The sequence below is a fragment of the Aphelocoma coerulescens genome, chromosome 3, assembly GCF_041296385.1.
Source record: "Aphelocoma coerulescens isolate FSJ_1873_10779 chromosome 3, UR_Acoe_1.0, whole genome shotgun sequence".
Taxonomy (NCBI): domain Eukaryota; kingdom Metazoa; phylum Chordata; class Aves; order Passeriformes; family Corvidae; genus Aphelocoma; species Aphelocoma coerulescens.
The window spans coordinates 1,958,446-1,981,602 of NC_091016.1; the positions used below are offsets into that span (position 1 = coordinate 1,958,446).

Genomic DNA, 23,157 nt, shown 5'->3' on the forward strand with positions numbered 1-23,157 from the left:
ATTGTTCTCAAAACAACATGCTTTGAATTTTCCTGGCAAGATGGAATGTTCCATCTTGTGTGCTTGTGTTGGAGAGAAGACTTTTTTTCATCTGCAGGCTGTGGTTGGGGAGGTATTGTCAGGATGGCCTGAAAATTAGAATTGCTTTGCATCCCATCCCTGCGCAGTACTTTACTCTCACCACTCCTGAGAAGTGGAAGTCCCTGCTCTGTGTAGGCACTCCTGGCATAATTGTGTTCCACTTGAGCCCATGTCAGCTGAATGGCTTCAATCTCCTCTGTGCTTGTTCTCCTGGGGTGATTCCTGGGATTTGTGAGCAGCAGCCTTTCTCTGCCTGACTGGGCTCTCAGCAGAAGCTCCCCAGCACTGGGGGGCTTTGGCCATCATGTGCCAAAGGCACCACTGAGAGACTCAGCTTCCATAATCCACCAGAGCCATCCACACGTGCCAGGGAATGACTTTGTATGTCCCGAGGTCTGAGGATTTCAGAAGGGACGGAGTATGTTCCAGATGTAGCTGATACAGCCTGGAGAATTTTGCATTTCAAGCATTACATTTCTTCTTAGAAAAGAAACTTCAGCCTAGGAAAGTGAACACCTGTCTTGAAAATTCCCCATGTTGTACAAAGCTCGGGAAGGTACAGAGAAGAAAGGAGACTCTCCAGTCCTTACAGATTACCAGGAGATTAAGTCGATCAGTGACTCTGCTTGTATTGTGTACTAAAAGCCACGGTGCTGCTCTGTGTGCGTGCACAGTGCTGGTGCTGAGGGCACAGCTGTCACCAGAGGGCCACTGGGCTTAATGGCATGGAGGGCAGGGCACTGGTGACTCGTGGATGGCATTGAGAAGAAACAAATGGGATTTCAAGAGATCTGTGTTCAAGATTGCTTAGAGACATTTATTGAGAGCTGCAGATTCAACCCACATCACAGGCAGTCGGAGTTTCTTAACTTCTCTGGAGTGTATGTGTGTTGGTGGAAGAACAGGGGTAGGTAGGAGGGATGCGAGGAGTGGAATTTGGGTTTGTTGTTTCCATGCAAGTTCTGAGTAGCATAAGAACACCCACAGACACATCATCCTCCAAACCTGTAGTCACTGACACGCCCGTCTGCAGAGGGATTTTTCGAAGGCACCGTCACAAGGTGCCACCTGCCCTTAGAGCAGTGGAAAACCCCCTCCTCATCCCACCATCCTTGCAGCGAGATGGCACTGGAGCAGCTCGGGTCAGGATCGATCCCTGGGACTGGACCCTGGGCCAGAGCACAGGGGATTTGGCATGTCCAAATCCCCCTGCAGGTAGGGGATGTACCACAGATCTGAAATGACTCATCTCTTTTTTTAAAGCTTATACTTGCTTTTTGTTTTGTCCTTACACAAAACAGGGGTGTTATTCTGAAGGTTTTTCATTCAGTTTTTAAGATTTTCTGTCTTTGCACCTTGCTGCCAGTGCTGTACCCTGTGCCACCAGACCTGACTCAGATGGCAGGTCAGTGTCGGGTCCTCCCTGTCAGGACATAGAACCGTCTTCCACAGGGGCAGAGGCTTCTTCTCCAACCGTGGTGTGTTCCTGCAAATGAAATGGAGAGCAACTCTAGGCAGCTCTCAGATGGACAGCCATGTGCACACTCCGTTTTTGCTTGCTAGCAGTGCCCAGCTCTGTCCATTTTATTTATATCTCTTGCAAAGGGAAGGAATCGGTGCCTTTTGTGCAGGACACCACTGAATATTTCCTTCCTCCTCGCCTCTCATCTAATGTAGGCTACACCTCACAAAGGAGGCAGGACAGACTTGAAATATTGTTTGTCAATGAAAGATGAGACCAGGTCCTTAGCAACAAAAAGGATGTTGCTCATTGTCTTCTGCAGGAGCCGATTCCATCCCACCCGTCACAAATGCCTTCCCGCGATTGCTGCCAATGGCATAAAGGCTTCCAGCAGGGATCCCCGCTAGCAAGTGACCAAGTTTGCGCACCCGTTATGCTCCTGGCAAACACTGTCATCTTGTACATATTTAGCCTGATCACTCTGGCAGGTTATGAAAGACTAAATGGTGCAAACACATGTGGCAGATGCCGTTCTCGTGATAGCAGAGGAGCCGCTGAGCCCCTGTTGGGAGTGTGCCAGCTCCATCTCGTACACTGAAGAGCTTTATACTTTGAAGCCTTCCATGGCTTGCCCTGAGGGACTGCTGCTGAAGTGGTAATAAAATTCAAAATGAGCCTCAGAAAGTCAACTTGTTGGTTTCAAATGGGGTTTTTCATTATTAAGCTTCCCTTTAGCAGCCATATGTAGAGATGCTCTGTCAAAAACACCGTCTGCCCCCTGAGAAAGGTGATTCGAACTGAAAAGATAAATAGATGGAAGCACAGAGCCGGCAAAGAAGGTGAATTGTTTGTGTGAGGTGAATCTCCAAATGGCTCTTGGTGTTCTTCAGGTGAAGGGAAGTGGAGGAAGTCTGGGAGTAAATGTTGGTTACTGGGAGCTCCTTCTGGCAGCCTATCTAGAAAATATGGACAAGGCATTCTCTGTTCCCCAAAAACGGGCATTTTATTTGCATTAAAGATTCCAAACTGGATTTGAGCTTCAAAACATTTCAGATTTTGAGCTCCAAATCTGTGGATATTGACGGGAAGAGTTAAAATTGTAGTTATAGATGGAGCTGGCACCCCTGAAACATTTACAAACAGCATTTAATGCAACACCTCAGTGAGGCAGGTGAAGCTGTTAACTGAGGTAAGGCAGTTGGAAGGTGTGCCTCAGTCGAGAGAGGAAATCATCTGCTCAGGGTTACAGTCAAAATTAAGATGCCAGCTTGAAGACAAAACATTTGGCCGGTGGAACATGGCTTTTACCACGGCATATCAGTAAAACCAGAGTCTTTCATTACCTTAATGTATTCTTGTGTAACACCTCCCTTTCTCTCTTTGCTATTTATTATCAACAGTGAGTTAAAGGTTTGTGGGTGGGGTTTTTCTTCTGAAATTGAAGGGGTTTTAAATATTATGGGATACTGTGTTTTTCTGTAGCTCTCTGCACACATTTGGGGTGTGCAGTTACTGAAAAAAGGATCCTTAAAGCTGAGCTCATCCTTTCTAAACCAGCATGTCCGAATGAGCAGGCAAGCATCAGTCCTGGTAACTCCTGGGCTGGGCAGCTCTTGCCACAGCAAGGATGTGGTGTTTGGAATAGTGTCCGTAAATATTTTATACTGTGAAAACGTCTGTGGGAGAGAGCCCTGCTGTGCTGGAAGCCATGCAGATTCCGAGAGGCAGCCCCAGCCAGCCTGGCACACAGGGGAAAGGAGGTGCCTGGGCAGAGAGGGGCCAAGCACGTGGACGTCCAGCCAAGCTGTGCCGGGTGCACAGAGCATTTTAATGGGTGTGAGGGAGAGCTGAGGTGTCATTCAGAGCAGGAGGGGGAAATCCTGCCCTTGGACACGGAGGAAGTAAAATCTGCAGTGAGGAAACTGCACGTTAGTTCTCTGTAGACAGGTATCTCAGAATTGCTACATTTGTGTAGCGTGTTTAAGTTGCCTTGTGCAGGTGTTCGCTTACAGGCCACACAGCTGAACCAGGCGAGAAGGTTCATGTGCTCCTGAGGGCAGTGCCAGGGTCCTGCTGCCATTCCCAAAGCATGAGCGTTGGTGGCAACCAAGCAAAATGCCCCCCAGTCCCAGCTTCCTGGGTGACCCTGCTGACATCTGCTCGGTCATTAGGAGGATGAGCATGGGGCACCTCCTGACCACGGCAAGCATTTACAAGAATTACACTCCGAGCATCTCGCCCGAGCTGTAAAAATTACCTTTCATTATAAAGAGAGGTAAATCGCAGCTTTGTAATCTGGCTGCCCCAGTGATATTTACAGCTGTGAGGCTCTACAGGGAGCCATGTCCTCTCCATCCTTTTCCTCCTTTTTCATGGAAGAATGCTGTTGTGAACGCTGTCACTGAAAGAAAAAGTTACAAGAGCTTCCTCCTAGAATTGGTTCAATTCAGCTTCATCACACTAGTGCAAAGAACATATTGCAGCGCTGTGGTGGCCTGTTTTTCTGGCTTTTATTAATCCAGAAACCTTAATGATGAACAACATTTGTGTCATTGTCTACACAAATTTAATTTGTTTATGCAGCAGTTCAGTTAATCCTGCAATCTGCTTTTCTCAAATGAGGACAGATAATGGAGACACCGTTCTTTACAGGTCTTCAGGCTTTTAAATTCTGATAAAATCAGGATTCTTCACCGGGTCTTGCCACAGCTCTGAATTAAGCCACTTTAAATGTAATTACTGAAGCTGGCTGTACATCAGGAACATCCATTAAAAGAATTGATTGACCATGCTGTTACAAGGAGGCATTTTATGAACAAATGATCATGATGGGTCCAGAACTGTAATTTATAAAGGCAAAAAAGCAGGTAAATACTTTATTAGTGGTTAATGAGAGGTTCACAAGATAACTAAATTTCTTCTTTTTTACGCAGCTACTTCAGGGAACCTTGGTCCATGGCCATCTATCACGATCGGTTTATTGATCTGCAGAAGGAACTGCGCCAAACCCTGATGTCGGAACAGGTAAGAAAAACGACTGGCGAGTGCACTTTATTATTTAGGTAATTTGTTAGTGTTGTTCACTTTGGTTTCTTCTCCCATCTTTGTCCTGAAGCTTTATGTTTCTGTTTACCTCTCTCTTCGGGGAAGCCTGAGCAGACTGTGTACCTCACAGGAGGGGTCACCATGTACAGCACATAGTTCAGTTTTCTTGTCTGGGCATATTCTCAAGTCTGCCAATAGAACTTGAACTTGCTTTGTTTTCCTTTGCTGCATTTTTGCATTATAGCTGCAATTTAGTACAAGTACCCAGTGGGATCTGGAGCCTGGCTTGTCCGTGTATCCCCTTGCGTTTAGTAGTGTTCCCTGGTAGCGACAGGCTACAGGCCATCCTACCCCTGTCTCAGCTGAGCCCGTGGGTTTTTCAACACCTACCCACAGGGAATGCCTTTTGTAGTCCAAAGGGTGAAAGCAACTGGCTTTTTCAGTGATGAGTGGATTTCCTGAGTAAGGGTGAAATTGAAATGTTTGCTAATGCTGTTTACAGTTTTGGCCTTAGCACCATAGACAGAGGCATAAAGCCTCAGCAGCCTGGCACTGCCTGCCCAAAATCCAAAGTCACTGTGCTCCATGGGGAGAACTAGTAACAGCAGGTGTCCAGCAGCCCCCAGTGCTGCCTCCCGCACCCCCTGAGGAACTTCTGGCTGATCCCAAACAGAATTTGTGGTCTGATCTTGGTGCTTCCAACTCACTACCCAGGACTAGCTCACCCTGCCCCTACTCACACTGCTTTTGCCTTTGTTTAACCCCATGCGGTTCCAGACAGTGGCACTGGGTTTTAAACATGCTCACGGAGTTTTTAACTGTGCAGAAAACAAACAGAACTGAGTGTAAATGGAGACAGGGTGGCATGAGGAAGGGAGGTTGTGGAGCCCATGGGCCACCCATCTCCAGAGCCCAATGCTGCCGCGTCCCAGCTGCAGCCACACGTGCTCAGCCCTGCCTCCTCCCCGAAGGGCTCACAGCAATTTGCCTCCTGTTGTCCTGACCCAGAAAGGGCCTTGATGCGGTTTGATTTGGGTTCTCTTGGAAGACATATATTAAAACTATGCAAAATTAGGTTCTGTGCAGAATGGGGGGCCTGATGTGAAGTGTTTTTCTTGCCATCATTCAAACATTTTTCTCATGCTGTAAGTGTGAACAACTTCAGAGAAAGGGGAATTGGTGCCCTGCAAATTAAGGACTCACTTGCCTTATCCTTTGTGGCAGCAGTTCTGACACAGTCTCCCTGCATGGACTGGAAGCAGCTCTGTGAGTCAGGATTGTTCCTATGGACATAGGTGATGGTATCTGCACCTGAATGAAAATTTGGCATTTTGGACTTCTGTTCTTTTCCACGGTGATTTTTACTGTGTTTTACTAAATGTCACCATTTCTGTTTTCATTGGGTGTTCCTTCTGGGCACATTGCCAGATACAGAGTAGGTACCATGTGCTGCTCATGGAATATCTCTTAAATGCCTCAGGACTGGTTGTATTTCTATATGAAGTAAGAGACCTCCTGTCTTTGCCTCCTGTTGCTCATATGCTAGCTCATTTCAGCATGCAGAAAAATTACTAGTGAAGTGTAAAAATGAGGGAAAGAGATGCTTAAGAACTGTGGGCGTAAGTGTGCAGAAGTCAGATATTTCTGGTTAGTTTCCAGAGAAAGTGGAAATCAGTGTCATGCAATAAGGGTAATGTTTTACAGAAGTGTTTGTTAATCGAAGCAATGACTTGCACATAAAAGCCAGTTTACGTTCTGAGGACAGGGGCTGTGCGTTTAGCCTGTGTTGAAATTGTCACCCGAGGAGGCTGCCCTCGCAGCGCGGGCTCTGGCAGGGCCGCTGGCGCGGGGCGTGTTTACCCCTCGGGGATCACAGCCATGTGTTTGTGCCGGCGTGCGCAGCTCCGGCGATACAAACATGCAGATGGCAGGGCTGGGGTCTGCACCTCCATCAGCTGCTGGATGCTGCCGCACGCCGGGGGCACACGTGCCGTGCCAGACCTTCCGGAACAGCACTTGTGTCCGTCAGGAATAATGGCCTGGTGCTCCGGCTGCAGCTGGGCCGTGCCGAGACTCGGTTAAAAGCCACAGTAAATGTAGGGTATGGGCGGGGGGAGGGGGGGGAAATCCTCTGGCGAAACCCCTCTGTCAGGCTGTGTCGGGACAGCCAGGGGTTCCACACGGGTTTGTTCCACGCAGTCCTTGCACCTGTGGCCGGTCATTTGTGACGGAGAGGTGAACAAACAGTCGAGCACCACCATCCCCAGGGTGCACTCGGTGCCACCAGTGTGAGCCCCACTCAGTGTCCCAGTTCCCCCTGCATCCCAGCCCTGACACGTTTTCAGGCCGTTTTTGGACGTCACTGCCATGCTCCGGGGCTCCAGAGTGTGCCCCGAGTCCCGTTCGTCTGTCTGACAGCTCTGTCCTTCAGGTGCCCGGGCAGCCCCCTGCCGCCGAGCAGCGCCCTGAGCAGAAACCCGGCCCGCCGGCGCTTCGGGAATCCGTCCTGCGCTATCTGCGCCGCCACCGCGCCCACCTGCCCATGTTCGCCCCGACTGACATCTACAGACTGCCGCCGACTGCAGGTGAGAGAGACACGGCGAGGGGACGGGGGTCTGAGTGTGCAGCCCCGGCAGTGACGGGGGGGGGGTCTGAGTGTGCAGCCCCGGCAGTGACAGGGGGGTCTCGGTGCTCAGCCCTGGCAGTGATGGGGGGGTCTGAGTGTGCAGCCCCGGCAGTGACGGGGGGGTCTCGGTGCTCAGCCCTGGCAGTGATGGGGGGGGTCTGAGTGTGCAGCCCCGGCAGTGAAAGGGGGTCTCGGTGCACACCCCCGGCAGTGAAAGGGGGTCTCGGTGCGCACCCCCCGCAGTGAAAGGGGGTCTCGGTGCGCACCCCCGGCAGTGATGGGGGGTGTCGGTGCGCAGCCCCATTGATGAAGGGGGCTCTCGGTGCGCAGCCCCGGCGGGGGGGCGGCGGCGCGTGCCCGCGGGCCCGCAGCTGTATGCTAATGCGCCGCGGGCCGCCCGCCCGCCCCGCCCCGCCGCACGCCTGTCCCACCGGGCGGGCGGGGCGGCCCCTCGACCCCCCCCGCCGCCCGGCCCGGCCCGCCGGGGGGGTGTCCGGGGGAGCGGCGGCCCCCGGCGCCCCCCCGCTCGCCGCCCTTTGTGCCGAGGGTCGCGCAGCTTTATGCTAATGACGCGCACAAAGGCGCGCGCGGGGGGGCCCCGCTCGCTCGCGTGCCGCCCGCGTGCCCCGCGCCCCCCACAAAGGGCCCCGCGGGGGGGCGGGGGGGCGCTGCCCGCACGCGCCCCCGGCCCCGCGGCGCCCCCCGGCCCCGCCACCTGCGGGGCAGCTCGAGCCCCCCGCGCGCAGCCCCGCGCCGCCGCGGACAAAGGGCTGCGGGAGCGGGGCCGCGGCCCGGGGGTCTCCCCGCGGCGGCTGCACCTGCCGCATCCTCGGGGGCTTCGGGCGTGTTTGCTTAGACGCCGACCGCGGCGTGCGGGGACCCTCTGCCCGTTCCCGGCCGCGCAGCGTTTCTGACTGAAACCGAGCGCCACCGTCGCCGTCCCTGCCTGTGCCGGGAATCGGGCCGAGCCCCTTAGGGTTAGGGTTAGAGTTAGCGTAACATGTTCGGTTACCACCGGGCCGGGGCTGCGGCTCCGCCTGCCCCGACCCCGGAGCAGCGCGGAGTTGCTCGTTCGTAGGGTTGCCGGGCTCGGCCGGGCCCCGATGACCACCCGTTCGTTATTCCTCCCGCTCGGACAGACCCGTCGTTGGGCACCTGCTGCCGCCGACGGGCAGCACCCCCGGCGGACAGCCCTGCTTTCCTCTGTGCCGCCGCCGCTGCCACAAGCGCCGCTTTCGCCGCCTCCTGCGCCGAGCTCCCCTCTCCCCGCACCCCGGTGCCGGCCGCCCCCGCCAAACAGTCCGCCCGCCGAGAGCGGACGGCGCTCCGTGCCGAGCTTCCCGGTAGCGCAGCCTTGGCTGGCGGGCGGCCCGGGAGCACCGCCCGCTCCCGGCCCCGCTCCCGGCGCGGGGGGCGGCACACAAAGGCCGCGCGTGCCGGGCGGGCGGCGCGGGGCGGGCGGGGGCGGGGGCGGGGCCGGGCGTGTGCCGGTCCGGGCTCAGGTGCGGCCGCGCCGCCGCCGCCGCCGCTGATTGGCCCGTCCCGCCGCCGCCGGCCCGAACAATGGCCCCGGCCCGCTTAAAGGCGGCGGCGGCCGCGCCGCGGGCAGAGCGAGGAGCTTCCGCCGCGGCCGCCGCCGGCCCGGAGCCGGCGCGAAGATGCCCCGGGGCTTCCTGGTGAAGCGCAGCCGGCGGCCCACCCCTGTGTCCTACCGGGCACGCTGCTGCCGCGAGGCCGCCGCCGGCCCGCCGCTCCCCGCCGGCGCCGCCCCGCCGCCTGCCTGCCCCGCCGCGCCGCCGCCCCCGCCGCGGGACTCGCCGCCGCCGGTGCCGTTCGGGACGCCCGATGCCGCCGTGCAGGCGCTGTACAGCCCCACGCGGCCCGTCAGCAGGGACAAGTACCTGGAGCGCGGCTTCAGCCTGGGCTCGCCCGTTTCGGCCGAGTCCTTCCCCACGCCGGCCGTGCCCAGCACCATGGACCCGATCCTCTTCGCCCCGGCTGACCTCAAGCTCTGGGCCGCTGCTGGCCACGCCGAGCCTCCCGCCGCCCACCCCGGCCCCGGTGGAGCCCCCGCGCCGCCCGCCCCGGCCGCGCCGCCCGCCTCGGGCCGCCCGCTCCCCGCCAAGCGCCCGCCGGGCGCGTCCGAACCCGGGCGGCAGAAAGCCCCGTCGGGCAAGAAGACGAAGGCCATCCGCAAGCTCACCTTCGAGGACGAAGTGACCACCTCGCCCGTGCTGGGGCTGCGCATCAAGGAGGGCCCGGTGGAGGCGCCGGCCAAGGCACGGGGCGGCTGCGCCCGTCCACTGGGCGAGTTCATCTGCCAGCTCTGCAAGGAGGAGTACGGGGACCCCTTCGCGCTGGCGCAGCACCGCTGCTCCCGCATCGTCCGGGTGGAGTACCGCTGCCCCGAGTGCGACAAGGTCTTCTCCTGCCCCGCCAACCTCGCCTCCCACCGCCGCTGGCACAAACCGCGCCCGCCCGCCACCAAGGGCGGCCCCGAGGCGGGCCGGGCAGCGGCCGCGGCCCCGGCCCCGGCGGAGGAAACGCCGAAGGAGGCGAGCGGCGGCAGCGGCAGCGAGCGGGACACACCGAGCCCCGGCGGAGCCTCGGAGGCGGGCTCCGAGGAGGGGCTCTTCGAGTGTCCCCGCTGCGCCAAGCGGTTCCGCCGGCAAGCCTACCTGCGCAAGCACCTGCTGGGGCACGCCACACCGGCACCCACCCCAGCCCCGGCTCCCGCACCGGCCCCGGAGCCCAGCGCCGAGGAGCTGCCCGCCGCCGAGTGCCGCCTCTGCCCCGTCTGCGGGGAGACCTTCCCCAGCAAGAGCAGCCAGGAGCGGCACCTGCGCCTCCTGCACGCCGCCCAGGTCTTCCCCTGCAAGTACTGCCCGGCCACCTTCTACAGCTCTCCCGGCCTCACCCGGCACATCAACAAGTGCCACCCCTCGGAGAACCGGCAGGTCATCCTGCTCCAGGTGCCGCTGCGCCCCGCCTGCTGAGCCGCCCGTGCCTTCCCCGCCGCCCCGCGCCGCTCCCCCGGGGCCGCCACACGATTAGCTTTAATACGGCTTGTGACCTGCTGGAATCTGGCTTTACACTTACCTTCCCGGGGTCTCTCTCTTCTTTTTTTTCCCTTTTTTTTTTTTTTTAATTTTTTTAAAAATTTTGTTTCTTCGCTCCGGTTTTTATCGCTGTGAACAGATCAAACCGCTCCAGAGAAACGAGTGTTTCCTTTAGTGTAGCCACAAATGCCTTGACTCTGCTGTTGATGGTCTCCAGAAAATGCTGTAGAAACTGCCTTAACTGTGACATGCCAACTTTCTGTTTCTGTTCGTTTTGCCCTTACTAAGGTAGCTCATGAGTTGTCTATCTGTATATGTTGGTTTGAGTAATTATGTTATTTATTCGTTATTTATTTATATTAATTATGAAGATTGATATTATTTGATTGCAGAAATTCTAATGCGCTTTTTTGTCTCCCTGCCTGCCATTTCACTGTGCGTTTTAGATCTTTTTTTTCTAAAGGGGTCTGCTGAAAAGGTTTTAACTTTTATACCTAGAATAACACATGATCTTAACCATTTTATCCCGTGCAACCAACAGCTCTTACTTTTAGATGCAATCTCTTTTTCTACACACATTATTTTCTTAACTGTTAGCTATTTATAGAGTGCTTCGATAGAACTGTTTCAACTGTATAATTATTTACTATTCAAATAAAATATTTTCAAATTCAAGCGTGCCCCCACCCCTCCTGCTTCTCCCTGCCGGGCTGGCCCTGGGGGCTCAGGGGGACTGGCATCCGGCTCCGCACTGCAGCTGGCAGGGTGCCTCCATAGGCACCAGCCTGCTCTGCACTGTTTGATGAGATTAATTAAAAAGGAATTAAAGGGAGGAGAAGAGCAGGGTGCGGCGTGGCTGGTCTGGGGGAAGGCTGCCCCCTGAGCAAAGGGGACCCCTGGCCGTGGGCTGGAGCCCCGTCCGCTGCCCCTGCTGCAGCTGTCGCTGGGCACAGCCTGCCCTGGGCTCTGCTGCTGGGGAGAGCTGCCAGGGACCTTGCCTGGAAGGTGTTGCAGGGAAAGCTCGAGGAGAGGCAGTACCTGTAAGCAGAGAACTTGTAGAAACCCGTGCATAGGAGGGCTGTGGTGTTTGCTGGGTGGCTGTCGCATGTGCTTGGTGCTGAGGTGTGGGGTTCAGGGCTCAGCAGAGCAGCGGCACCCTGCTTTGACCGTGGGCTGTGGAGCCTGACACAAGGAAGGCCAGGCATTTGTCTGCTTCCTGGCAGGGCAGGAGCCCGTTCCTGCCTGGTCCTTGCGCCCCGCAGTGGGATTTCTGCAGCATCCTTCAATAACTGTATATATTGATACATACATATATTTGCAGATGGATCTATCTCCATCTGCGGGGCCTTGTGTTTGTATATGGGAATCTCACGTGTTTGGTCAGAATTGCTGTAAAATCTGTATAAGTGGGGAAGGTGCGTGCTGGGTTTGTGAAACCCCTCTCACAGACAGGTGTTGCATGCACCTGTACGATCTCCCCCTTTGCCAGCAGGAGCAGGTACAGAGCCAACTCCATGGCATGCAAATCTGCTTGGCAGCCCCAAGAGAAAATCCCTGCTCCCAAACTGGTGTATGAAGGGCCAGGGGGCTGCAAGGGCTTGGCATGGGTGTAGGGGCTGCTCTGTCTTAGGGCAGAAATGCCTTTGAGGCTTTGGCTCCCTGGTGGAGGTTTCCAGCCTGTTCCTGCCATCTTCTCTCACCTAAAGGCTCCTAACCATAATCCTGATTCACTGTGGGAAGGGCAGGTGGTGGAGCTTCCTGGAGGTAAGTTTCCCCAGAATTGGCTGAGTATTTTTTGATGAAGCAAAAGTTGTAGAGAAAGAACATCTTTCTAGAGAAAGATTTGTTTGGGGTTTTTTTGGTTGTTTTTTTTTTTTTTCTTTTTCAGTCAGGCTGAACAGTACCAATCTATGGGTACGCTCCTGCTGTCTTGATTCCTAGGAAACCAACTTGGTTATGCCAGGGCTGACTTCAGGCCTAGGCAAAGCTGTGGTTTTAGCTGTAAATCAATACACTGCAAAAGAACATAGCCCGAGAGACCCAGGCAGCAAAGCCTGCCTGGCAAGAGCTGCAGTTTTGCTTTTCCTGGCTTTCCTGGCCTTGGAAAGCCCCAGATCCCGGGCTGTCGCATACGGTGTCGCAGCTGTCTGTGGAGTGGGCTCTTTGCTCCCCAAGGGGACTTTGCCAACATACGTGGCCGTCCTCTTGGGCCACTGGACACCATTTCCAGAGTGATGCTGGTGCATCCTCTGGAGAAGCCTAAAGGCTCCATCCACTCTGTCACAGCAGTGTCCCTGCTCAAATCCATGCTCCAAGCCTGTGGCACCAACGGGCCGTAAAACAACAGCTTCATACTGCTGTCCATTCCCTAATAGTCGAGTAAATCCATGTCTGCTCTTGTAAGAATCAGTTAGAGTTTGTTGGGGCCAGAATTCCCCAGGTTTTTAGAACTGTCTGGGTAACCATTGGCACCATCGTATTGTATCTCCTGCTGAGCAGAAAGGGTGATTAGTAGAGACTCCTGTGTTGGGGAGGAGTAAGGAGAGGTGACAGTGGAGTACATTGGAAATGGCTCTGTTCACAAACATCCTGTAAAAGGGGCGCAGTTTGCTTTTGGCATCGCTGGACTGCAGCAGCCTGGGCAGAGCTGCTGGGCTTTGTGTCTGCAGCCTTTCTCCCCTCGCCTGCACCGCTGGGTCCTTGTGAGGGTGAGCCCCAACTGCCCGAGGGGTTTTACAGGGAGCCATTGGCATCACTGTTTTGCATCTCTTGCCACCTGGCAGTGAAGGACATTGCACCGCCGTGACAGGTCACAAAGCCTGCTGCTCACACCAGCCTCCTTTGGACAGTAATTTGGGGAGGGATCTGTCCCTGCCCTTCACCAGTTCCTCCCTTGCGCCATCCCACTGCTCAGGCCCCCAGCACTGGGCCTCTGCTGGGCTCTGCCTCCTGCTCTGCATCTGTGAAGTCCCAGGCCCACGTGTAGCTAGTGGCTATCCCAGGGGCCGAGCAGCGTGGCTGAACCCGGAGCGCTCTCAGTAGCAGCCCCTGGGAATGCAGGTGTTGCCTGGCGGGTGCCATGTCCTGGCCACACGGGCTGGCCAGCGCTGCGCAAACAAAGCCTCCTGCTGTCAGCTAACAAATCAGCTGCTGGTGGCTCTCGGTGCATCCAGCAGGAACAGGTTTGGGCACCACGGAAAACACTGATCCTGCCCCAAACGTGATGCAGTGCAGGCAGCTGGCGCAGAGGTTGCTCGCATGCTCTGCATGCGGGCAGAGGGGTTTGCCTGCTGTGCCGGAGCCTTCCTCCTCTCCGGGCACACCGAGAGCTGAATGTGTGGTGTGGGACAGAGCGTGAGCACAGGGAAGGGAGCTGGGGAGATCGGATAGATGAACCTGTAGGGTTCTGAGAAATGTAGCATGGACACCATCCCTCTCCCATGGGCTCAGAGCTGGTGGGGAGCTGGGGCGAGGTGCTCCTGCCCATGGGAAGACACTCTGGAGGCTGCTTGTCCCCAGGGTAGGTTTTGGGCACCATGGTCCCTCACAGCCATCAGTGCAGTAGGGTATCTGTCAGCTGACCTGCTGGATGGGCTTACTGCAAAATGCAGCTGGTCACAGCTCAAGGTTTTGGGGGGCCCTGCCCAGCACCTTCCAGTCTGTTTCTGGGGTGGGCAGTTGGGACATATCCATGGGATTGGGGCAAGCCTGGAAACAGATCTCTTCCTCACACAAACCTGTTTAAAAAGAGGCAACGCTGTTGGTGAGCTGGTAAGTGGCTCTGGGAGTCACAGGTCTTTCTGTGGGACATGCCGTGCCTGCAGGGTGCCACGGGGTGCTTTGGTGTGCTGGTGTCAACACACCCCCTGCCCCACTGCTCGAAGGTCAGGAGTGCTGGGTTGTGGTGAGTGTTTTGGGCTGGGTGGGATAGCAGTTCCCTGAAGCACCCGGGCAGCTCCCTTTGGTGAAGGATCTGGGTGTGCAGGTGCATCCTGCACGTGGCATTCCAACACCTCAAATCCTTCCATGCAGGTGAGAAGCCTCATCAGGGCTTTAAATGGTTTTAATAAAATGTAGTTTACAGTCCACATAACAAAGGTCTGCCTCTGGCAGCCTTTGATGCATTAATCATTGAGATGGGACACGGCAAGCATGGGCTGTCCTGTGGTAGCGGCTCCAGACCGGACGCTGCCAGGCTTGGTTCTTACCTGTGCCACTGGATTCGAGTGCTGGGCTGCCCTCAGCACTGCTCTGACCGTGCTGTTTTCTCCTCAGCAGGCAGGCAGGGACCAAAGTCGGGCAGAGCCGGGCACAGCGGCAGCAGCGGGAGCCCCACACCGGCACAGGGACCGTCCTAGGACTGCATCCTCCTGACACGGTAATTGGGACATTATTTTCAGCAGCCAGGTCCAGTTAAACCACCTGTTCCTCTTAGGAAAGAATCACTCTTTTTAAGCTCTAATAAAGCCCCCTCGCAGCTCTGAAGGCGAGGGCATGCACAGCCCAGCCTGTTCCCGCCTGGCTCTTGTGCTGTGCCACTCTGCTGAGGCTTGTCAGCCTTTCTTAGGGAATGGGGAGGGTGAGTGACAGGGAGGATTTAACCAGAGCAAAGGCTCTGCCTGTGCTGCACTGGGCACTGAGCTGGGGGAAGAGAAGCAGCATGGCTTGGTTGCAGGTTAGAACAGGTTCTGCTTTCTCAGGGTGTGGGACCACGGTGTTTTCATTGGCTCATTTTACAGTTTTTTAGAGGGAAATTGCCTGTAGTGCAAGACCAGTTCAATGACAAATGTGAGGAAAATGCTGTACAATTGGGGGTGTCTGAACAGGGAGGTTTTGGTTTAGTTACACACACACAGAAGAAATCAGAATTTATTACATACGATAAATGATATTTGCATTTGTCTCATTCCTGCCAGTGTCCAGCGTCAGGTTGGACGGGGCTTGGAGCAGCCTGGGATAGTGGAAAGTGTCCCTGCCCATGGCAGGGGGCTGGAATGAGATGAGCTTTATTGCTCCCTTCCAACCCAAACTATTCTAGGATTCAGTGATAAAAATAAATACAAAAAATATTTACAGCAGTATATTCTATATAGATGATCTATAGAAGTAGACTTCAGAATATGTAGATAGTGTATATTACATGTATTACATCAGTGCATATTATACAATGTATACTAATATATGTCTGTTATATATTGCCAATGAGACAATGCATATTAAATACATTATCTACAGTACATAATACCATACATGCATTATACCTAATTACTGATACATTACAAATGTTGATGTAATGAAACACTTGTCTGACAGGAGGTTTTGTCAGCTCTGCAGCTGGGATTTGTGTGCTGTGGAGGACAGAGTGTAGGTGCACATATGTGTGCACACTTGGCATAGCCACTACACATACATATCATACAGGGTCTAAAATACTGTTATTGGATGTATATGGTGCACTGAATATTCCATGATGCACGTTATATATGTGCAAAATATTACATGTTCATTATATAATGTACAGAATGCATACATTGCAGACACGATTTACATAATTTTCTTATATACATTTTAAATAAAAGTATACTGCATATAGATGCACACAGTATTACAGTTTGTAAAGTAATATTATAGTTTATGTCATGATATGTACATATAGCTAAAATATATACCAGGGATGTGTGCATATGTAGATATACACGTATAATGTAAAGGTAATATGTTGTATTTAGGTAACCTATAACCCATTTTTGGATAAAATTATTATCTTTATATTCAGTATTTAGTATTCAAAACCAGGTATTAATAAGATAAAACATATAGTGTATATATGATATAATAGATTGTACAATATATAATGCATATGACATTATATACCTTGTATTATACATAGATTATAGATCACAGATTGCATATATTATCCTTAGTGTAATTATGGATACACATTGTATCTCTGTGAATTTAATACCTGTAATATATATTCTAGCTAATATAAACATATAGACATGCATAATTTCAAATGTTAGATGTATAATTTGAAATACTGTAGTATATAATGTATAGAACATAAGATGAGATACCTAATGTATTCTGTTTAGTTATAGAGAGCATATTAATAGGTATAGGAATAAGATAATACCTATATAAATGCTTGTAAAAAATGTTTCTAAAGCTGAAGGAAGGTATAATTAGAGGGGATACTGGGAGGAAATTCTTGGCTGGGAGGGTAGCGAGGCCCTGGCACAGGTTGCCCAGAGAAGCTGTGGCTGGCCCATCCCTGGAAGTGTTCCAGGGCAGGTTGGACTGGGCTTGGAGCAACCTGGGATAGAGGAACGTGTCCCTGCCCTTGGCAAGCGTGGAATGAGATGATCTTTAAGTTCCTTTCCAACACAATCCATTCTGGGACTCCATGGTAAGTATAACCTAGTCTATTATTTAATTTAGTAAATGATTCTTAATGCCATTTGTGTGCCTGCTGCCACAGCTGGAGGGGCAGGGGTGCCTTGGGCGCGTGTTCCTGTCCCAGGCTGGCTTCACCAGTGCCACTGCAGCCCCTTGGCCGGGGCTGTGTCCTGCCTGGTGGGGCCCCGCTGCCCCCTGCCCCCATGGGTGCCAGTACCAAGCTGTGCTGGGCACCGAGCTGTGCGGGAGCCGCGTGCCCTTGGCGCTCCGGCCGGAGTCTGCCCGGCGCCCGCCTGCTGCCGGCAGAGCAGGGACACGCGGCTGTGCCAGCCCTGGTGAGGGGCACTGCCCGGCTCAGAGCGCTGCCAGCGCAGTCCCTGAGCAGTGACCCCCAGTCCGCAGAGCAGCTGGCCCCCCCCGCTCTCCAAATCCACACCAGGGTGGTGGTGGTGGCGGTGCTGGGCCTGGGGCAGGGATCCTCCCTGGAGAGCTAGTTGGAAGCTGGGTTCCCAACACTCACTAGTGTGTGCAGTTATTTCTGCAAAGGGAGCTTTGTCTGGAGCCATCTGGATTAACTCCATTTCTGGCTAGAGCACCTGAAAGCAATTTAGGAGCGGCCTTTGCTGTGGCTCTTCCGCAAAGGAAGGGAGATTTCCAGGTGTCTTTTCAGACATCATCATGGCTGAGTGCAGCCCCCTGCATTTGCTTAAGGAATGTCTCTCAAGTAGAAAATCGCCATTAGAAACCTCTTGTTTTTAATGCCGATGCGGGTGCTTGGGCCATGAGGCATCGCAGGGAAGCAGCTTATGGGCAGTGGCTTCTGGGGGCCCCAAGGGTCTGTCACTGTGCTTGGTGCCTTGGGCAGGGCCCGGCTGGCAGGAGGTGCCACCCTGCAAGGGTGGCAAAGGGCACTGCTGCCATGTGGGGCCCGCGGGGTGCGACTGTGGGTGCCCCACGTCAGTCACAGCGTGGTGTGAACTGCTCAAGAGCGCTCCAGTCTGGGAACGCCACTGCCAGCTGCGCACCCGGCAGCCGTTCCTGCAGCTGCGGCCCCAGCAAGAGAGGGACAGAACCCGCGTCCAGCAGGGACTGTCCCTGCCCCCTGTGAGCCAGCCTGCACACCCAGGCAGCCGCAGCAGCCAGGCCCAGGCAGCACCACCGGCATCACCAGAGTTTCAGCCCCGGCGCCTCCCGCCCGCTGCCATACACACCACACAGGTACCACCTTTTATTGCTCTGGGCAGAAATTTTATTGTGAGCAGGGATTTATTAACTTGGTGAGGGGTAGGTAACAGAGTGGCTTTGTCATCCAGTTCAGGGTGCAAAACCACAGCGGAGTTTATACAAATTACTAGTTTTTGACATCAGGAAAACATTATTTTCATCATTTTAATTCTTCCCTGAATTATACATATTGCTCTAAGAAGAAGGGGCTCCTTACTCAGAAGGATGCCTTTGAAATTGTTTCAGACCAGCTATTGGATAAGTAGCTAGTGGACAGGCAAGGCTGTCTGGCCCTGAAAGTGAAATAAATTAAAATACATGTTTTATTGTCTAGGTTCCTTCACTGACAGAAAATCAATAGAAAGCAAAACCCAACTGTGAGGCAGAGAATCAAATCAGCTGTCCAAGCCCTCAGCAATGGAAGCTCCTTCCTGCAGCTGTACCAGGTGAGTTCCTGTCGGGCACCAGGGCTGAGCTGCTGCCCCTTGGGCACAGAGCATGCAGCAGAGCCCAAGGGCTACCTCGGCATCGCTGGTCATGGCGGGAACGTGTCCCACAGGCAGAGGGTGGCCCCTGGCCAGGTGCTGGCACTCAGACGGACAGACAGCCATAACACCAAGTGTAAGTGCAAAAACAAGTGGGGGCCCAACGGGGCATTTCCCAAAAAACACAATCCCTTTGTTTAAAGCAACCCCCATTCCACTGGGAGGTGTGCGTTGAGTGCCAGGAGCAACCAAGCAGCAGCAGGGCTCTGTGGCTGCTAGATGTCAGATTTCTGTTGCTTTAAAATACTAGGGATTTAACTATAAAAATTTTCACCCCATTAACCTACAACACGTGTAGACCAAAACACATCAGCTACCGCCAACACGAGCTCTGCTCACTACAGCAGGTACCGGGAGGACACCCTGACTCCTCACAAGCCTTATCTGTGTTGTCCTCTGCCTAGAGACAAGTCACAGCCTGCTGGGACAAGGTGAGGGGTTGCCCAGTTCTTTACACTGTGCTGGGAAGGGGTCATGGCAAAAGCGTGGCTTTTTCTCTTCTAAGAGGATTTGCTTATTTTTGTTTCTCTAGGGAGCAGTTCCAGTGCACAGCCATGGCACACACCACGGAAAGGCCACGGCGCTTCCGCAGCAGGACAGCACTGACTGGAGAGCTCCTCCCTCATCCACATGTGCTCCAGCAGGGAACATCTGCTACCTGGCTAGTCACGGGAAAACCTCTATTTAGAAAAAATTCCCTAATGCACAGGTAAGTGCTGCCTGGAACGACTACAGCAATACTCTAAGGGTACGTTAAGTAACTGGTTTCAGTGCTGGTTCACAACCTCTGGCTGCGGCACCTGCAGCCAGGGGCTTGGGGCCCGCGCTCACTTGGTGCCAGTGCAGTGGTGATGGTGACACAGGTGACACAGGTGACACCCAGTCCCCAGCTGTATCTGTCCAGACTGGGGAAAGGCCGGTACACAGAGCAAACCCTTTGCCTGGCCCCTTCAAGACATGTTCACCCAGAACTGCCTGTTCTGATCTGTGCTCAGGTGCCCTGGCCGCAGCTCTGTGCTCCAGGGCCTCAGCTGGACGCCTTGCTGAGGGCACTGGTGGAGCGGCGGAGCTTCCCCGAGACCCTGCTCCTGGAGGCACGTGGCAGCGTGGGCGAGGGTGGCTCTGCCAGCTCAACGCCGATGGTGACAGTGAGATCAACACTTGCACTTGTGGTGAGGCAGCCTGGAAAACAGAGCAGGCAGGGAAAACCCAGGTCAGGACCGAAGAGCCTGTGTACCTCGGAATAAGTGCGTGGCACAGCACTGCCCCTCCCTTCGCCTCTTCCCAGCTTCCCTTGGGATTCCCAGCATGAGGACTCGCACGCAACTCTCCCTGGAAGGTGCCTTAACCTCTGGAAAAATCCTAAAGAATCACAATTTCTTCCACTACATAACAGGTACCCTTGTTTTACTGGTGGCTTATGGCCACCACTGGGGAAGGGTCTCAGGGGGCTATGGGTATGCAGGGTTATGCTTGGTTGTTTAGTGGAGTCACCTGTTGGTTATTCCCCAGAGGCCAGGCCTGCCCAGGCTGGCTGAGGGGGAACAGGTGAGCACATGGTCATTAAATGAGACACTAATGACCAAAACCAGGTGCAGCTGCTGTGAGGGACCCACCCTGCCCTGCTGCTGAGGGCCGGACCTGTCCCAAGGCATTTCCCGGGGGAACACTGTTTCATCAGCTCCCTCAGGAAACAGTATTTTTAAACCATGTTGCAATTCTCTCCCGAAGTGTAAACACAAGTTTTTTATTACAGGTAGGAGGGAGGAACAGCCTCACAGCCAGGCAGGGAGAGCACAAGGACAGTCTGAGCCCACTCTGAAGGTGGGCACTGGTGGCACCCCCTCTCAACTCCTGAAGGATGGTTGTGTTTTGCAACACAGACCTACTTCCAGTGCAGCAACTGACTCCATTCTCAGCTGTGCCTGGCCAGGCCGTGGCTATTTAATCCTACCTTCACCTTTCCTAGCCCAGGTAAATCTCAAGCATGCACAAAATGCCCCAAAGCAAAGCCAGGGCCTTGGCTGAGGCTGCCCATGGCTGAGCTGTCCCTCAAGCATAGGTGAGTAGGGCACTGCCCTTGCAGGACAGGTGGGGACATGGCCATGGGTCAGTGTGGAAGCAGGATCAGCCCTCGGTGGCTGTCTGAGGACAAAGACTCACCCTGGCTCTCTCCTGCACTTCCAAGGTGAGGTGTAACCTGTCCTTTTGCTTGAGCAGCTCTGGGTGTTTGAGTGACTGAAAGCAGGAGTGGAACAGCAGCACAGCCCCAAGTGTGAGTCCCCTCCGGCTGCCTGCAGCCCTGCGTTTGCATCTCAAAGACAGCCCATACGTACCAGATTGGTTCTTTGAGACAACCGACTGAGGGGAAATAGCACATTTTAAAAAGGTGGAAAGTGTGACTTAGCCTGTAAAGGCATTTTCTGTGAAAAATGCGGAGCTGTCAATTTTGGATTAAAAACAAAACCTGTGGTGCTACTGGCTGGGGACAAAAGTGTGGGGGAGGGAAGGGCTGTGAAGGAGGTGTTGCATTTGACATTCCTGCAGTGAGGCAGAATGGCAGATGGTCAAAATAATACCATTTTCTCCAAGAGGACAAGCTGAACCAAATTAGAAATAAAAAATAATTACCATACATGGATCGCGGGCGTTATTATCGTACACGGGAGGTGTTACTGTACGCGGATCACGGGAGGCGTAACCGTACGCGGCTCGCGGGCGTTACCGTACACGGGAGGCGTTGCCGCACGCGGCTCGCGGGTGGCACTACCGCACGCGGCTCACGGGAGTTACCGTACACGGGAAACAGAACCGTACGCGGCTCGCGGGAGTTGTAACCGTACACGGGAGGCGTAGCCGTACGCGGCTCGCAGGAGTTACCGTACACGGGAAGCAGAACCGCACGCGGCTCGCGGGTGGCACTACCGTACGCGGCTCGCGGGAGTTGTAACCGTACACGGGAGGCGTAGCCGCACGCGGGAAGCAGAACCGCACGCGGCTCGCGGGAGTTGTAACCGTACACGGGAGGCGTAGCCGCACGCGGCTCGCGGGAGTTACCGTACACGGGAAGCAGAACCGCTCGCGGGTGACACTACCGTACGCGGCTCGCGGGAGTTACCGTACACGGGAAGCAGAACCGCACGCGGCTCGCGGGAGTTGTAACCGTACACGGGAGGCGTAGCCGCACGCGGCTCGCGGGAGTTACCGTACACGGGAAGCAGAACCGCTCGCGGGTGACACTACCGTACGCGGCTCGCGGGAGTTACCGTACACGGGAAGCAGAACCGTACGCGGCTCGCGGGAGTTGTAACCGTACACGGGAGGCGTAGCCGTACGCGGCTCGCGGGAGTTGTAACCGTACACGGGAGGCGTAGCCGCACGCGGGAAGCAGAACCGCACGCGGCTCGCGGGAGTTGTAACCGTACACGGGAGGCGTAGCCGCACGCGGCTCGCGGGAGTTACCGTACACGGGAAGCAGAACCGCTCGCGGGTGACACTACCGTACGCGGCTCGCGGGAGTTACCGTACACGGGAAGCAGAACCGCACGCGGCTCGCGGGAGTTGTAACCGTACACGGGAGGCGTAGCCGCACGCGGCTCGCGGGAGTTACCGTACACGGGAAGCAGAACCGCACGCGGCTCGCGGGAGTTGTAACCGTACACGGGAGGCGTAGCCGCACGCGGCTCGCGGGAGTTGTAACCGTACACGGGAGGCGTAGCCGTACGCGGCTCGCGGGTGGCACTACCGCACGCGGCTCGCGGGAGTTGTAACCGTACACGGGAAGCAGAACCGCACGCGGCTCGCGGGAGTTACCGTACACGGGAAGCAGAACCGCACGCGGCTCGCGGGAGTTGTAACCGTACACGGGAGGCGTAGCCGCACGCGGCTCGCGGGAGTTACCGTACACGGGAAGCAGAACCGCACGCGGCTCGCGGGAGTTGTAACCGTACACGGGAGGCGTAGCCGTACGCGGCTCGCGGGTGGCACTACCGCACGCGGCTCGCGGGAGTTGTAACCGTACACGGGAAGCAGAACCGCTCGCGGGTGACACTACCGTACGCGGCTCGCGGGAGTTACCGTACACGGGAAGCAGAACCGCACGCGGCTCGCGGGAGTTGTAACCGTACACGGGAGGCGTAGCCGTACGCGGCTCGCGGGAGTTGTAACCGTACACGGGAGGCGTAGCCGCACGCGGCTCGCGGGAGTTGTAACCGTACACGGGAGGCGTAGCCGTACGCGGCTCGCGGGTGGCACTACCGCACGCGGCTCGCGGGAGTTGTAACCGTACACGGGAAGCAGAACCGCACGCGGCTCGCGGGAGTTACCGTACACGGGAAGCAGAACCGCACGCGGCTCGCGGGAGTTGTAACCGTACACGGGAGGCGTAGCCGCACGCGGCTCGCGGGAGTTACCGTACACGGGAAGCAGAACCGCTCGCGGGTGACACTACCGTACGCGGCTCGCGGGAGTTACCGTACACGGGAAGCAGAACCGCACGCGGCTCGCGGGAGTTGTAACCGTACACGGGAGGCGTAGCCGTACGCGGCTCGCGGGTGGCACTACCGCACGCGGCTCGCGGGAGTTGTAACCGTACACGGGAGGCGTAGCCGTACGCGGCTCGCAGGAGTTACCGTACACGGGAAGCAGAACCGCACGCGGCTCGCGGGTGGCACTACCGTACGCGGCTCGCGGGAGTTGTAACCGTACACGGGAGGC

General features: G+C 55.3%; 3 protein-coding genes across 8 annotated transcripts in view; 2 read left to right on the plus strand and 1 right to left on the minus strand.

The window, feature by feature from the left end:
* CFAP61 (cilia and flagella associated protein 61) overlaps nt 1-16,017 on the plus strand; it is a 90,919-nt gene extending 74,902 nt beyond the window's left edge. For 4 of the 6 annotated variants that reach the window (XM_069008761.1, XM_069008759.1, XM_069008756.1 and 1 more), the window contains 3 exons: nt 4,477-4,567; nt 7,020-7,173; nt 14,549-16,017. In XM_069008761.1, coding sequence (XP_068864862.1) covers nt 4,477-4,567; nt 7,020-7,173; nt 14,549-14,631 — 328 coding nt within the window. In that variant the 3' untranslated portion in view covers nt 14,632-16,017. Of the gene's footprint in view, nt 1-4,476; nt 4,568-5,815; nt 5,865-7,019; nt 7,174-14,548 lie in introns of those variants that run through there. The other 2 variants (XM_069008758.1, XM_069008760.1) reach the window with 2 other exon arrangements.
* Nucleotides 8,778-10,901, plus strand: INSM1 (INSM transcriptional repressor 1). The gene is given in 2 exon segments (XM_069008421.1): nt 8,778-8,841; nt 8,844-10,901. Coding segments are annotated over 2 exon segments (1,431 nt in total). The 3' UTR covers nt 10,211-10,901.
* A 3,519-nt stretch (nt 16,018-19,536) lies between the features above and the next one.
* The window catches only part of RALGAPA2 (Ral GTPase activating protein catalytic subunit alpha 2), a 93,881-nt gene continuing 90,260 nt past the window's right edge, over nt 19,537-23,157 (minus strand). The window contains exon 40 of the mRNA XM_069008764.1: nt 19,537-19,623. The gene's annotated coding sequence lies outside the window, so the exon portion shown is untranslated. The remainder of the gene's footprint in view (nt 19,624-23,157) is intronic.